General features: G+C 52.6%; 4 protein-coding genes across 4 annotated transcripts; 2 read left to right on the forward strand and 2 right to left on the reverse strand.

The window, feature by feature from the left end:
• Positions 1-577: 577 nt before the first annotated feature.
• Positions 578-3,532, reverse strand: COCSUDRAFT_62306 (Clavaminate synthase-like protein; the record flags this gene model as incomplete). Its single annotated transcript, XM_005649384.1, has 5 exons — positions 578-747; positions 1,114-1,320; positions 1,542-2,274; positions 2,900-3,128; positions 3,435-3,532. 5 exons carry the CDS (start codon positions 3,530-3,532, stop codon positions 578-580), a joined length of 1,437 nt encoding a protein of 478 aa, XP_005649441.1.
• A 1,454-nt stretch (positions 3,533-4,986) lies between these two features.
• COCSUDRAFT_3721 (Ribokinase-like protein) lies at positions 4,987-8,392 on the forward strand (the record flags this gene model as incomplete). Its single annotated transcript, XM_005649385.1, has 7 exons — positions 4,987-5,043; positions 5,143-5,337; positions 5,626-5,811; positions 6,236-6,448; positions 7,085-7,252; positions 7,691-7,832; positions 8,352-8,392. Coding segments are annotated over 7 exons (1,002 nt in total), but the record flags the coding sequence as incomplete, so codon positions are not given.
• A 951-nt stretch (positions 8,393-9,343) lies between these two features.
• COCSUDRAFT_62308 (hypothetical protein) lies at positions 9,344-12,373 on the reverse strand (the record flags this gene model as incomplete). The annotated part of the gene is made up of 8 exons (XM_005649386.1): positions 9,344-9,385; positions 10,051-10,276; positions 10,456-10,637; positions 10,775-10,967; positions 11,093-11,314; positions 11,450-11,619; positions 11,826-12,089; positions 12,266-12,373. 8 exons carry the CDS (start codon positions 12,371-12,373, stop codon positions 9,344-9,346), a joined length of 1,407 nt encoding a protein of 468 aa, XP_005649443.1.
• A 1,552-nt stretch (positions 12,374-13,925) lies between these two features.
• COCSUDRAFT_62309 (hypothetical protein) lies at positions 13,926-14,339 on the forward strand (the record flags this gene model as incomplete). The annotated part of the gene is made up of 2 exons (XM_005649387.1): positions 13,926-14,102; positions 14,286-14,339. The coding sequence occupies 2 exons, from the start codon at positions 13,926-13,928 to the stop codon at positions 14,337-14,339; spliced, it is 231 nt and encodes a 76-aa protein (XP_005649444.1).
• Between the last annotated feature and the right edge of the window lie 922 nt (positions 14,340-15,261).

Below are 15,261 nucleotides of genomic sequence, written 5' to 3' on the forward strand. Positions count from 1 at the left end.
GACAGCATGTCGGCTACCACTGTGGCAAGGGCCACACCTTTTCATGGAAGAGGCGAGCGCGGGCGTGAAGAGGTTGCACATAATGTCGCCGGGCTGTGTGATCATGGAAGCCATCTGAATCTATTCCTTAGGCGTCTCAAGATTGCTTTAGTCCCAATTGATTTGTGCAAAATTTTGCGTGAGAGTCTGTTTCTCAAGCTTTTATGAATCGCGCGAAGACCAATTTAGGACCTACGGGCAATTCCTAAAATCGTGTTCAACTTCACGAACGACAGATGATACTTAGGATCTTCCTACTATTTTTATTTTCTATTTCTTCTCATATAATCATGAAGCACTGGACTATTCTACTTGTAATGGTCTCAGCCGAGTCATCATTATAAACATGAAGGCAGGGTAGCTCTGCAGACTCTACAGAGGCAGACTCTAGATCTAGATATGATGTCTAGACATATCCAATAGAGTCTGTCTCAACCTACAAGCTGAGCTAGAATCACAGTCACGCTGGCAAGCAGACATTGTCACTGACGCTGCGATTGGGCCTCAGGGCAACTAGTAGAGTACTCCTGTATACAACTCATGTGCGCTCCCAAGGGATTGGCAGCTGGAAACATGTGCCCAGCACCATACAAAAAGCATGCCTGGCAAACTCTTCCTTCTGGCGCACGAGAGCCTGCAGCACCCTCTCAGGCTGCTCCACTACTGCATACAGCTCCGTGTAGAAGGTCTGCTGCTCGCTGTGCCTTCCTGCACAATTGCATTCCCGTCCTTTTCCCGAACATACATATACCCCCTGCCAAGAAATGATCTGATACTTCGAGCACAATGACTTCATCACTCTTGAAAGATCCTGCAAGGTCCTCAGCTGCTAGGGAAAATTGTCAAGGATATGCAATGGCCATCTGAGCACATGCACGCATGATGCCTCTCTACGGCGCTGGACCTTCCTGCGCCATCCATGCCTCGCCCAGAACCGGGACAGAATGAGCGCAGGACTAACTCGGTGTTGGGAGTGTGACCCTTGACCAACTACTGTAAGTACCGCACAGCCCTTAAAGCTGCCGAGAAGTCACTGAAATTTCGCATACATGATGGCTGTCTCCACTGGTGTACCTTCTTGTGCCAGCCAGGCGTCGGCCGCCTCGAACCGGGACGTCAGCAGCTCGGCAGCTGCAGGGCAGATGCCACCGCTCAGGAACGCCTCCAGCGTGCGTGGAAACTGCCGGGCAACTCCCAGCAGCGCGCGCCGCAGCTGCCAGGAATCTAACCCAGCCATCAGCCGCACCGAGGCAGCCTCCAGACCAAGCCCATCTCCTGACCCTGCTGTGGCAATCTGCAGAAGTTAAAAGCTTGCAACACACTGCCACAACGACCTAGGGCTTGATTGGACGCTTCCCATGCAATTGTCTGTACTCGTATTGACATGCTGAGAGGTTGCAATCAGGGGCCCTCATGCCAAAAGCACCTCTGTCTTGGGCCAGGCTGAAGAAGGCAGCAAGGTACAAGGGCTGAGGTCATGCAGGGCTGAGGACCTCACTGACCTGGATCATGTGGGGGCTCTGCTTCGCCGGCCGTCCTCTGCAGGAACTCCTCGCTCAATGCAGCCGCCAGCCGCTCTACTAGCCGCTGGTCCTCGTGCTCAGTACCTCGCTGCCTCTTCCTGCTGCCACACTCTGTCTCCCTCTGCCCTGCACCCTCGTCCCCGATCGCTGCAATGTGCAAGCATTCCTCCTCGCCCGTACTCAACCCCGCTGCATTGCCAGGCCTCATCTGAGGGCTCTGTACCAGAGCAGCGGCCTCGCTGGTGCCTTGCCGCCTCTTCCTGCTGCCGTCTTGAGTCTCCCTCCCCTCACCCATGCTTGACTGCTCCTCGGCCACACTTTCCCGCTCACCCGACCGCGCCGCATGGCCGGACCTCTTCTGCGCGCTGTGCTGCGCAGGATCAGCGGCCTCCTCACTGTGTGATGCCGGGGTGCTGGGGCCAGCTTGACTAGTGGCAACCTCGGTGGCAGCAGCTGCTCGTGCATCGACGCATGCTGCAGGATGCTTGTCTACGCTGCTGCAAGGATGGAAATCCGGCGACAGCTGGCGCAGGAGGTCGGCTTTGCGCGCATCGGTGAGGCTCTGGGCGGCGCGGCGGAGGTAGTAATCGTCCATGTGGCCGCCAAGCTGACGTTCGAAGAGGGATCGCCACCAGAAGTTGACCGCTATCGTCACCGCCTCACTGTCCACCTGGTGCCACCAGCCCTCCGGCAGGAACAGCGCGTCTCCCGCCTGAAAACCCACAAGCAATTCTCAGGTCCTGAGCATATCAAGGATGCTCAGAGAAGATCGTAGCGTTTCTGTCAAGTGTCTCGGACACACCTATGTGGCCATCGAAGGCAGACCCCATTCTCAGGTCCTGAGCATGTCAAGAGTTCTTTCAAAATAACAAGTTGTGCCTGCTAAACGCCTGGATATATCTTCACATGCTTGCTGTGACATCAACTGCTGCGCTGACAGGTGGGTCCATATCCAAATTAACTTTTCTGCCAGGCATTATGGTCGCTGCATTGCTGCTCAATCAGGTATTACCTTATCACCTAGCAGGTGGATCAAGATTGCTATGGTGCCAAGTGGTTGCTGTGACAGCAAGCACATGCAGATTGCCCATGGGGAATGCCAGTTGGATATTTGAGAAGGAGATCAGTGCTGTACAAGACAGATCAAATTCGTATGGTATGTTGCATGAGAAATGAAGGCCTTGCCCACTTGTCCACACTAAAATTCTAAGATTAAGCCTTTCCAGTACGTTTTCGGCACAAACAGTGTGGAGGCCCCGCCAACAGAAAATTACATGTCCGTATTCCTGTGCAGAGTTTAGCAAGGCAACACTTGCAGGCATGTATTGCAAGCTCACCCCCAGGTGGGCTGACAGCTGGTGCTCCAGGGATTCCTTGTACAGCGGGTGGCGGGCAAGGTCCGGCTGTGCAAAGTCCACAGCGCTGTGATTGGCCGACTCGCCGTAGAGTGGGTGGGGGTACAACCACTGGGTGGCGGCTGGGCTCATGCAGCGCACATTTTTGGAGCCCGCCACCACACACAACAGGTTGTGGAAGGGGTCATAGTGCAGGCTGGATCGAGAGCCCCTGCACTGCCACATCATCCCCTTTGTGTCACTATTCCACCCTTGCATGCCGTGCTCAGGGGGATCTAATCTTTTCCAGATATAGATGCCCATTGATAGCTTCTACCTGCACCATGTCTGCGTCCACGCACCTTACCTGTGGCAGGAACAGCGTGCGATAATAATAATAGATGTCCCTGCCGTGCTTCAAGCTACAGTCATGTGAAGCCACTGGCCACTTCATGAGGATGCCTGTAGAAGCAGCTTAAGGGGCGTGGAGCGAGGAGTTGAACAAGACTTTGCATCAAAGACGGGGAGAAATGGCTACCTGGTGCACATCCACAGGTTGACATGTGCAACCTGCTGGCCCTGCATGAATTCTGGCACTGAGATGTCTGCCAGCAGCGGTGACAGACTGCTCTCCATTGATGAGCTGGTCTGCAGGGGTGCCTGGAGCACATCAATAACAGAGGTTGACACGCTGCATCACGCTGCCAGCAGTCAAGACAGAGCGCTGTTTGAAGGATGTGCACAAATTTTGCGGCACCTGCGCCAAGTAAAGCTGTTGAGCGCCAATCTTGACATTATTTAAGCGATCCGCTGTCGACAAGAAGTCTTGAAAGGTCATGGTGAGCGAAGATCGGTGTTCCATGTCTCCTCTGTACAGCCCTCCATCTGAAACCATCACCTGCAACGGAAGGTGTGGAAACGGCTGATCACCTGGCCATGACAAGCTGACCAAACGCAAACATATCCCTGGATGCAGGGTACAATCATATTAGTGAAGGCTTACTCACCTGGACACTCGCCTTCCCGGCTAGGGAAGCCAAATGCTTAATGCCATCGTCACCTGACCATGACCTTGAAGCTGGCCAGGGATATAACAATCCTACATCAACAAAAATGCAAAGTCTAAGTACACACCTGAGATTGACTGTCTCTGGAAGTAAAGCGACTTGCATGTATGAGAAGCTAGGCAGCAGTACCCTTCAAAACAACTGGAATGTTTTTCGCTTGTAAATCTTGTATTGACACATCTGTCAAATCCCGTGCATCCAAGATCTCAATGCTGCTGAGCGGCATGCTAGAGCCTCGTCTCGGCTTGTCTGGTGATGTGTTGCCTCATCTTGGACAATGAAAAGGCATACAGGAAGCTGGCAAGCGAATCTTTCCAAGAAGTCCCCTCACAAGAATAAATTTAGATTGGAAGATCGCTCCATAATGATATCCGCAAATTCCTTGGTTTCTTCTCTCTATGAAGCACGTGATTCCTTTATGCTGACCACGTGCGAAATCTGCAGTGTGGGCGCCACTCGAAGTCCTACACCAGCCGTGGTCCATAATAATTGCCCACAAAATCTGTCAGGTTCGAAATGCAGCCAGGGTGCCCAAAGGACAGCGAAATTTCGATATTTTGAGGGACTTTGACTTTTCCGCTACTCGTCTCAGAAGGACTATCGTCGGGAACAAGGACACACCGATACTGTAATAACATCTGATTCGTTTTGGATCCAGCATGGCCGCCTGGGGCATCGCAGCTGCACCTGTCTGGGTTGCGGCGCCATCGTCAGCATCCCAAGCGCCTCCACTGACTTGCCTCAGATCCTTTCGTCATAGTACTGATTCTAGGCAGCTTCGGCAGAGACAGGTCCCTTTCCAGTCTGTGTGTTATGCCGTTCACACTTCACTCACTGTAAGGGCCTGGAGCGCTCAGACCAGGGTTGTGAGCAGCACAAGCGTATTGCCGAACTTTGGAGCGTTCCATGCAGGTCAATCATGAAAGAGCAGTCAGGAAGGTTGTGCAATGCTGGGCAAGTCAGACCAATGGGACAGAGCCCAGCCCTCTGACTGCCTCCAGCAATGGCGCCAGGACATCCACCTATGATGTTGTCTCGCTCGGCAATCTGTGTGTTGATGTTGTGCTGCATCTTGACGAGGTGAGTACGTCCTGAACCCTTACGCTTACGTGACCCAGCGCTGCCGTATACATCATGGGAGAGCGGAGCCAGGAGAACAGATGTGGATGGTTTGTGCAGATGCCACCGCTGGAGGAGGTAAAGACCATCGAGTACCTGCGAAAATTGACAACACAGACACACAGAAGGGAATTTTGGGAGGTCGGCGCAAGCTGCAATTTTCTCATAGCTGCAGCGCGAATGGGGCTCAGCACAGCAGCTGTTGCGAACCTGGGGGAGGATGTGTATGGCCAGTTTCTTCTGGACGTCCTCCAGGTGACGCCTGTTCTCTTCCCAAATACACCATCATGCTGCGAATTTGTCGCATGCTCGGCAAGCATACGTCAAATTCAAGGTCATATAGGGTGCAGCTAAGTGTTGGAGACTGGTACAGGGCAGTGCCCGGGGGAGATTTGCTAGAGACTCCCCCTGGGGCTGCAAGCACCAAACAGCCACTTTGTCTGGCTTCCGCTCCCATCAAGTATGCATCATTTATGCAGAAACTAGCATCGAATGTGTTATTGGGAGGGGTGATGAAAGTGACGCGAAGGGTGGATCACTCAGGAGGAGGGCGTGTCGCGATTTCAGCCGCTGGCGTCGAGTGCGTTTGATGAGGCGCTGAAGGAGACTCTGCTGTGCTTTGTGCTGGTGGATGACCGCACCTCCGCGCATGCATTCTGCAGCCGTTACGACTTTGGGCCCTGGCCTCTGCTGCCCGGCGTCGATCGGCTGCCCGAGGAAGTGCACCAGGTGTGCACCTGAAATCTGTCAGCCTCACAAAGGTTGTAAAGACAGCAGTCATTGCTGGAGACAAACTTGCAACTGTGGCGCCAGAACTGACGTCCACCTCCCAGCTTCCTAGCTTGTCATTGATTCCGTGCATCCTGGGAAGCTTCCCAGGTTGCATGACACGGATTTCTTGTGTTTAGCCTCTCTGAGCCATTTTCGGTGTTCCATGCGCAGCGCAATGAATGCAAGTTGGTATATTCTTGCTTAAAGAAGTGCTCTCATGCAAACCCGTGTGCTGTGCATTTCCAAAATTTGCCCTTGTAGGACTCATTCGTTGCCTTTTGTTGCATTAACAACATCCCGGCCGGCAGTTGCAAAGGATGCCCTCATAGGACTTAGTTCACTGCCTGCTGTCGCGTTGACAGCATTGGAAGCTTGGCCGCAGGTGCTGAGGGATGCGCGCGGGCTGTTTGTTGCGGGCTGCTGCTTCGACGAGCTTCCTCCCGCCGTGATAATGGAGGCCGTCAAATCGGCGCGCTCGGCCGGATCGGCGATTTTCTTCGACCCGGGGCCCCGCTCCTGGACTTTCAGAGAGCCAGAGCGGCGCAGAGCGCTGGACGAGCTTTTGGATTCCACGGATGTTGTTCTCATGACGGAGGTACGCCCCCTTCCTGCTTGGCCCGGCCCCCTAATGCAGCCAAATCGCTAGGGCGGTGTATGTACTGATGGGTCATTAGCAACGACAGAGGCCTGCTTTGCCTCTCTGTTGCAGCCAAGTTGCCAGTGCGCATGGCAATGCATGTGCTAATGAAAGAGGCGCTCACCCTGCCTGCTTGGCCCGGCCCTCCTGTCCAGCCGAAGTGCCGATGCACATGCGGCGCAATTACTAGCAATGTCGCGAGTCATTAGCAATGACAGAGGGTATACTACCTGCCTGCTTGGCCTCCCTGTTGCTGCCAGTGTGCATGGCAGCAGGGTAAGGGCATCCTCCCTGCTGACTGTGCCCTTATGTTTATCCTACCTGCGGCTCCACACTGTTTGCACTGAAAAAAGGTTGTGAGCTTGCGTGAGAGAAGTGCCTGCGGTGTTCACTGTGCTTCTATGCAGACTCAAAGATGACCCTTCTTTTGAAAGAAATCAATTCCCGACGACTAGAGACCTCAGGTTGCGCCCAATTTTTAGGTCACGAAGCTTTAGGCAAATTTCTACGTCCGAGAAGCTTGTCACCCGGCGCTCGGCACAGAGTATGAAGTTTGACACACTTTTACTCAAGAAAGCTGTGATCGGTGCACAGGAGGAGGCGGCGGCCATAACAGGCACGTCGGACCCGGAGGCTGCGGCGCACGCGATTCTGGAGCGGCCGGGCGCAGTCACGCAGTGGTGCGTGGTCAAGCTCGGCAGCCGGGGGGCCGTACTGTGCAGCAAGAGCCCGCGCGCCACCTACCGGCAACACGCCCTCCTGGTGCGCAGTCTTGAGCACTAGTCTGCGGGTTTTGGCAAAGCTCATCAGTCTTCTTTTTTTCTGTGCTTCTTGGAATGATAGTGTGTGAATGGTCTTGCATTTCTGGCTTTGCTTGTTTTCCAGCTGTGATGGTATTGGAACAACACCGGTTGAGCTCCACAGTCAGGGTAGTCCACCAGTTAAGAAGTGGACAAATTTGTCTTGCCTGTGAAGGGCACTGCCTCGCTGACATGATTACGGGTAGTGCTTTGATGGATGCTCCTCAGGATTACTTCTTCACCTCCTTTTGGCTGAGTGTCATAGCATAGCCGTTCAGGACGGGCTTTTGTGAAGGTTTTTTTGTACCTGACCGGCAGCACAAGGGACCATAGATGTCGGATTGCGTGCCGATTTAAATTACCGTTCTCTGTCATTAGCCTGCTCCCTGCGCGTGTGCAGGTTGATGTACAGGATACGGTTGGCTGCGGCGACAGCTTTGCGGCGGCAGTGGTGCTGGGTTACACGCGCGGCCACCGCATCCCACCGCTGCTTGCTCTCGCCAACGCCGTCGGGGCCGCCACAGCCATGGGCTCCGGTGCAGGTGCAAAATCCTGCTGCGCTGGCTGCACTGTTATTGGTAGCCTGGCTAGCCAGTTGACCGGGAGTAGCTGAGCACAGTTCTGCAACTTAGCACTCTCTGTGATGGCCAATGCTGTTGGGCCGCCTTGGGTTCCGGTGCTAATGCAGGTCCCTGCAGACTCTGCTGGGCTGTGTCGATCCTGAAGTAGTCACCAAAAAATTTGCGCCTGTGTTCTGACACTAGGCAAATAGATTTTTTGGGATTGTGATACTCTGGAACTGTTCTTGGTCATTTCTGGCAAGAAGCTGACCCAGCCCTGATGTTCAGGAACAACTGATATTTTGCTCCTCGATAATGGTGCTTCGTCCTTGTTTGCCATGTCTTGGAGCTGCTGCACGAGTCACCCAGGGGGAAACCACCGCAAAAACCAACCTGGACAGCCTGCCGTGCAAACGATGTTATATTTGGCTTTATTGATCCTGAGTCACCCAGTTGAAAGAAATGAACGGGGGCTGACCTGGCATGGCATGCAACGCGCAGGCCGCAACGTGGCCACAGCAGAGGCGATACGCGAGCTGCTGCGGCGAGAGGCGGCCAGGCCGGGGGCGGCGTGGGTGTCTTGGGACGACGCCTCAGTGGGGCACGAGGAAGAAGGCTGCGAGGTCGCTGCAGAAGCACTGCAGATTCTTCAGCAGACACTCGCGCATAGTGACACTTTGTCCTCAGCAGCGGCTGAGGACAAAGTCGCGCTGTAGCTCAGATCCTGCAGCAGACACTGGCGCAGAAAGTATCTGGGGGGCTGGGCACGAAAACGAGGCTTCCTCGGGGTCTGGGATGATGAGCAAGTGTTTGTAACATTAGGGAGGTTATGGCTCACCTGTGGCATCTTTGGACAGAACTTGTGTTCCGGACGTGCCGGCATGCGCACGGTGTGTGCAAGTGACTTCACCACAGAGAGCTGCTGCTGTGGGGACAAGGTTACACCGCAGCACCAGTGCCGGAAACTCACACCGTTTCACACCGTTGTTCCTAAACAGAAACACGTCATACTGCATACGAGAGATGGGGGCAGAAGTTGTCTTGAACTGCCTGATGTGCGGGCGGGGCGTGTGCACTTTCTGTGAGAGTGAATTCACCACACAGCCGCTGTTTGGGACAGAATCACACGGTAGCATCAGTGCCGGAGGCAGGAACAGCACACACTGAAGCATGAGAGATGGGGATACAAGTTGTCTGACATGACGGCCCGGCATGTGCCCATTGTGTGCGAGAGAGTCTGCCAGAGAGAAGCGCTGCTCGTTACAATGTTGCACGATGGTCCCCGTGTATAAAAGTGGCCCTGCCTCCACAGGGCTGTGCTGTGTATCACTGCGGAGGACTCCTTTAAGACATTCCCATTATATACGGCATTCAGCGTCATGATTAATGGATCGTTCTTCTCAGGAGCGTTTGCGTGTACAAGCATATTGCGGCTGCAGGCGAGGCCAGTGGTATCAAGCTGAAGCTTAGCGCTAGCTCAAGCTTCCCAGCTGTTACTGCCTGAGCGCCAGCTCAACCTGCCTGGCTGGCTCCGCCTGTGCCAGTGGACCGCACAGGCGGCCACTGTTTTAAATTAGCTTGCAATCTACTGACTAAATGTTCTGGCGCCGCCCCTTTCATTTCTGGCAAGGATATTAATGTGTCATGATGATCAGCTCATACGCGACCGTCGGCGACTTGGCTCATCAGTTCTTGGATTAAGTACGATGGGAATCGCATGCACGGAGCAGTTTTGGGTGCAGGTGGCTCACGTCTCCCCTAGGTCAAGGTGTTGCAAGGGTATTGGGATGAGACCTAAGTGTCCTGAAACTGAAGGACTCAATGCATGCTGCGAATCAGTCCTCCACTGGCAGACAGAGGAAGCCACTTGTTCAAATATAAAGGCCTGATTGGACTTACACTTGACCCCCTAGAAGTTGACAGCCACAATCGGCTACGCAGCTGCAGTAATAGCTATACATAGTACCAGAGTAGTCAATGGTATCCGGTACACTTTGAGACCTATAGCGTTCTGAAGTGGTTCAGGCTGTCAGTCTTTTCATACTTACAGCATGTTTTGAGGTTCAACTGCTCTTCCTCCTGAGCATTTAGTTTGTGAATGAGTCTAAACACAGCAAAGGGAATGCACACACAAGATTGACCTGGGCACAATTGCAGCTTTGAAAGGCCTGGACATGCATGCGCGTGCTGGCTTGCGCACAGCTGACGGGGGCTTTTTGCGGGACTTAGGCCGCCGGTGAGAGCCCGGCAGGTGAGACGACAGCAGTGCAATGTCGTGCTCTTGGAACGCTACTTTGTAGTCTCTTGCGCCTTCTGGCCACGGTACAGACCGGTGGTTCATGAAGCACGGGTAACGGATGACCCCTGACTCTCCAGACCAGTCAAAGTCCACAAAACGAACCTCTGTTTCACCATCAGGTGAGGACCTGGACATGCACACAACACCACAGATAAGAAGCATTGCATCTGTAGAATGGTCAAATATCCAGAATCTGTACAGCCCTGAGCGAAAATGGCAAATTGCTGATCTTTAAGGTGATCAACGTTGACGCCAGGAACTTGTAAAAATGCAGATACGTTTCACGGAGAAGCATCAAATCCTCACCGTATCATGATGTTGCAAGGCCTGCAGTCAGCAAGCACAATCGAGCCTCCAGAGGGCACTTTCAGTCCATGCACGCGGCGCAGCGAATCCAGCAGTGCAGACTCCACTGACGCCAGCTCCGTGGCATTGAACGTGTCCAGCGACATCCATCCGTCCTCTGCCGACAAGAGCTCCATTTCAACCTGCGCCAACACAAGAAATTGGAGAACAATATGCTCTCCTGCATGAAGACAAAACCATTGAGCATATGTCGAGATGAAGCAATCTGAGGATGCGACAGGAAATCAATCAGTGCCCCAGAGAAAGTGAAGGCACACACCTGTAAGAAACCGCCTGGCAGCTCAGTCACAGCATACAGCTGTGGCGCCAGCCCTGCTGCAGCCAAGGACCTGTGGACGTCCGTGCCATAAGACGTGGGAAATTTCACCAGAATGCACTTCTCCTCTCCTTCAGCCATTTGGACGTCGAAGACCAGTACGCTCTTGTCAATGAGTGGCCGCGCCTGGAGAAACCTGAAAAGCACTATGCCCATGTGAGTATATCATGCACACTGCGCACATTCCAAGCAGGGGATCTAATAAGAGCTCACGCAAAGTGTCATGACCACAGTCATGGTTGCATGAGCCATGAACTGCACCTCTCGTCTGCCAGGGAGTACGGAAAGACAGGATCCCGCTCCTCAAGGGGAGAGCAGTCATACGCAGCATACAAATGATCCACGCCTATGATCAGCGCCTCCACCGCTCTCGCCACTGTCTCCAAATGTTCTGTGTCTCCTGGTCGGACATCCAGCATGTGGAAGAAAGGCGTGAGGGGCTGGAATGCCATCCTCTCTTGCACGTATGCCACGGCTCCAATCCTGCACAGCCCTATCACTTAAGCCCATCGGCGCACATCCTTGACAGTCTGAATTGTCCAAATCTGAGCAACACATGCTTCATGATGGAAGAGAACTACATACAAGGGGACAGCCCAGGGCCGGACCAATACTCACCTCATCAGACACCCGATGACTTCAATTGTGAAGCATGGGGAGGCTGCCAGCCTGTTCTTTGGGAACAGCCTGTTGACAAGCAGGTATTGGTAGGAGAGCAACTCGGCGCAGCGGTCTGCTTCTGTCCCAGCTGCAATGTCCTTTTTGATCACCGCATGGGCAGCTGCAAACTGCACTATGTAGAAGCAGCGTGAAGAAACGGAAGAGGAAGGCAGAATCTCAGAGCAGATATTTGAGCAGCAGCTGCTGGCAGCCGAGCTGCCCTTGTCAAGAGGTCTGCAAACAAAACATGCAGGTGTGCATAGAGAAATCACAAATCACAATTATTTAGAACCACAGGGAGGAAGGTTGCTGGCAGCAAAAGCAGAGGATCTACCTCTGGCCCTGCGATGTCATCCACAATGCTGCCATCCGTGGCAGTCACACCCTGGGCCATGCTGACGCTGTAGAACTGCTTGCCCATGCACGCTCCCAACAGAGCCAAGAACTTCTGCTGTCGGACCTCCTCGTCTGGAAGGAATTGCGCTAGCAGATTGCAAGCGTCCACTACAAAATCCAGGGACTCCCTTGAAGGCTCAATGGTTGCATAGTTGTCCGCAAATTCTGCGAACACTTTATCCACCAGGGCAAAGGGAGGGGCCTGCATATCACAGTGCAGCAAAGGCACTTCAATGCAACTGATTTTTCCAAGACAAATTCTTTCAAGAATTGCATGACGGTCAGGGAACCTGGCCTTATTGGGTTCATAAGCTGCATGACTAGCCTCTGTGCAAATCGACATGCATTGCTCAATCAGGCCCAAAGCGCAGGCCACACCCTGGCGTAGGGGGGTCGACCCGTCAGCCAGAAGGGAGCTTGTTCCACTTCTGTCTGCAGAGATTCATAGTTGACAAGGCTGGCAGCTATGGAAGGCGCTTGGTCCATGGCTCCATACTTCCGAGATGGCCGAAAGTATTTTGACCTTGTCGGTAAAACTCCTGCAAACGCAAGAAGGACCTGTGCTGTATATTTGATGCTTGTCAAGCGATGTCAGCATCACCAAGAGGCTCGCTCTCTTAAACCGAGGACCAGATACACCGGTGAGCATGAGAGGTTCAGCAGATTGTTGCAAGATGTACCTTCCTTGAAAACCCGCAAAACGTATGTGCGACCTGCCTTTAGCTTGTCTTCCCCATAATGCATCACATTCCACTCATCCAATATCTCCCCATTGTAACCCGCCTTCTCACAAGCAGTCAACATCTGCTCAGCTGTCTTGGGAGCCGTGATTCTCCTGGTCTCAATGAGTTCCTCGCCCGTCCTGATCTCAAGGAAGAAGAAGGGATCCTGCAATGAACCCCTGGTAAGCCCGGGCCAGAGCGCACACAAGTAGCATCTGTGGTTACAGAATGATACTGGGGAAGTAAGCCTGGATCGAGTCTGATACGTCCACAATGCTATCCAGAGCATCCTGCAATGAATGAATATGATGACACTGAAGCCCCTCATCTCAGGAGCTATACCTCAGGAGGCAGACTGCGAGGTGCGTCTGTGGCACTGGCAGTCTTGATAGCAGGTGTCAACATTTTAGCACCATCTTTAGGCTCACTTGGACGGTCGGAAGCAGAGTCAGGAGGAACCTTCGCGTTTCGCTTCTTAGCCATGGACGAACTCTATGAAGTGCTGCGCACATAAAGGAACCAGCGGTCACATAAACCCACAAGCCACACAAGGCCTTACAATCATATCAATATTTCAGATCTATGTGGAGAAATAAAGAGATTGGTGCGCATTCACTTAGCCAGGCTGTCGATCACCTCAATCGTCCTTCTGAAAGGTTAAGCCTAGATCGGAACGTACTTGAGATACGAGTACACTATGACTTTACGAAAGTACCTTAACCATATTTACATAGCATTCTCTTCTAAATGGCAGAATTAGGGCGAAGCATCTCCTGACCCTTCACTGCAATGACCTGTGCAGGCAGCTGCCATAGGAAGCTTCGAAGGAGTTGGGAGCTGGAGTCTGGTGTGCCCTTGCTACGCACGGTTGCAAGGGAGCAAGAAAAGGGTGAAATCCCGCATTTGTTTCATCCTCTCCACCGTAATGCCGTCAACAGCCGTTAAAATTTCGACACCCGTAAAGTCACATCTCGGCTTTCGGTTCGTTCATTCGTTCGTTCATTCGGTGAAGTTTCTCTCCCGTGAAGTTTCCTGCGAAGAGAGGAAGTTTGATCAGGCAGATCGGATCGACTGCCTTTGACCTCCGCGAAGGGCTGAAAGTAATTGGACAAACGCTGCTGCGGTGTCGGAGTCCTCTGAGCGTCTCATTGTTGACGTTTGCGAGGGCCGGCAAGTTTGTCGAAAGGTATCCTGCTATCAGACACTGAGACTTGCATTTGTACAAATCCTAGTACCCACATTCGGGCAGAACATGCACAAGTGATTTTCATGACATTGCCTGATCTGGCTGCCGCGCCTCTTCAGGCGTGGGAGGCATGCCGCGCAATGGCAAGACAACATCCAGTGACATCAGCGGCCAGCTCAGCGCGCTGGCGATGCGGCTGCACGTGTGCCTGATGACGGCTGATTTGTGGGGCCTGCCCACTGCCAGTAGCACCGCAACTGCCTTTGGGTTGCTGGCCGGAGCTCTCGGTGCGGATCCCAGCCTAGAGGTACATTTCCCCCCACCCCTTACAACTCCAACGCCCCCAATCTCGGGGGTTCAGTAAGGTCCTTAAATGAGAGTTTTCATGCATTTATTGGCTGGGCGCCAACTTTGGCCCCTCGCAAATTTGGTTGCATGCATGCGTGCATGCATCGGCCGAGTGCCTCTTCTGGCCGCATGCTTGCGATAGGCGGGCGGCTGCGGATGTGTTGGCAGAGTATCACTGAAGGAGGTGGGCCTTTAACGGCCAAAATTGATTGGAGACGCAGGGAATGTATGTGGAGAACGACCTCAGCATCGCAGCCCTTAGATGTATTTGCTGGTCCATGATTTACCTTAAGGAATTTGATGGCTATCTGAAGGCAAATTAAATTCAAGCTGCCAGCAAGCGGATTGAAGAAGATTTGACCAGGGCAATATGCCATAGACCAGCCATATGTGATGTTCCTCATGGGAAATGGAGGCTGCAATGATAATTGTGCAGCTGTTTTGGGTGCGCATTAATATTCGCTTGATTTTGGTGGGGGCATTTATGACTCTATCAGCCTTGCTGATGGGAGGATAGCCCTTCAAAAAAGCAATCTTTGCAAAAGCTTGCTGCTACTTGAAAATGGGACCTTGATTCAGCATTAAGCCTAAAAGCATGCGCACTTCTGAAGTGCATAATGTTCATTCTGGGAAAATGCCGCATTATGACACTGAATTATTTTCAGCCGGGTGTTTAAATACCATTGATTTGCATGCATGTATTGAGTTGGGATGGCAGATGTTTGCTCCTTGCATTAACATATTGAACATATTGCAACCTTTACTTTTCTGTTGCTTGGCATTAAATACTGAATTGAAATGACGTGGCGTTAGCCCTCTTTTCAAGGGGTGCTCATTGGGTTTGAATTTCAGCTTGATTCTTTTCTGAGTATTCCTGACTGACAAACATTGGTGCGTTGGGTGGGGTTATTTGTAGGAATACATTCCTTTCAGGATGCTCATTGGAGATTGTGGGCCCAAAAGTTGCGGTCACTTGAAATTGACCTCAACTTTTGAAGATTTCTTATCTTGATGCCTTCACTTGGACATACGATGTAACGACGCAACGCAAGAAAGAGCATCATGTTTATTGCACTTGTCAGCTACAGCTAGCAGACAGTTTTCTTTCTTGACACAGT

This window comes from Coccomyxa subellipsoidea, assembly GCF_000258705.1.
Source record: "Coccomyxa subellipsoidea C-169, whole genome shotgun sequence".
Classification (NCBI taxonomy): Eukaryota; Viridiplantae; Chlorophyta; class Trebouxiophyceae; family Coccomyxaceae; genus Coccomyxa; species Coccomyxa subellipsoidea.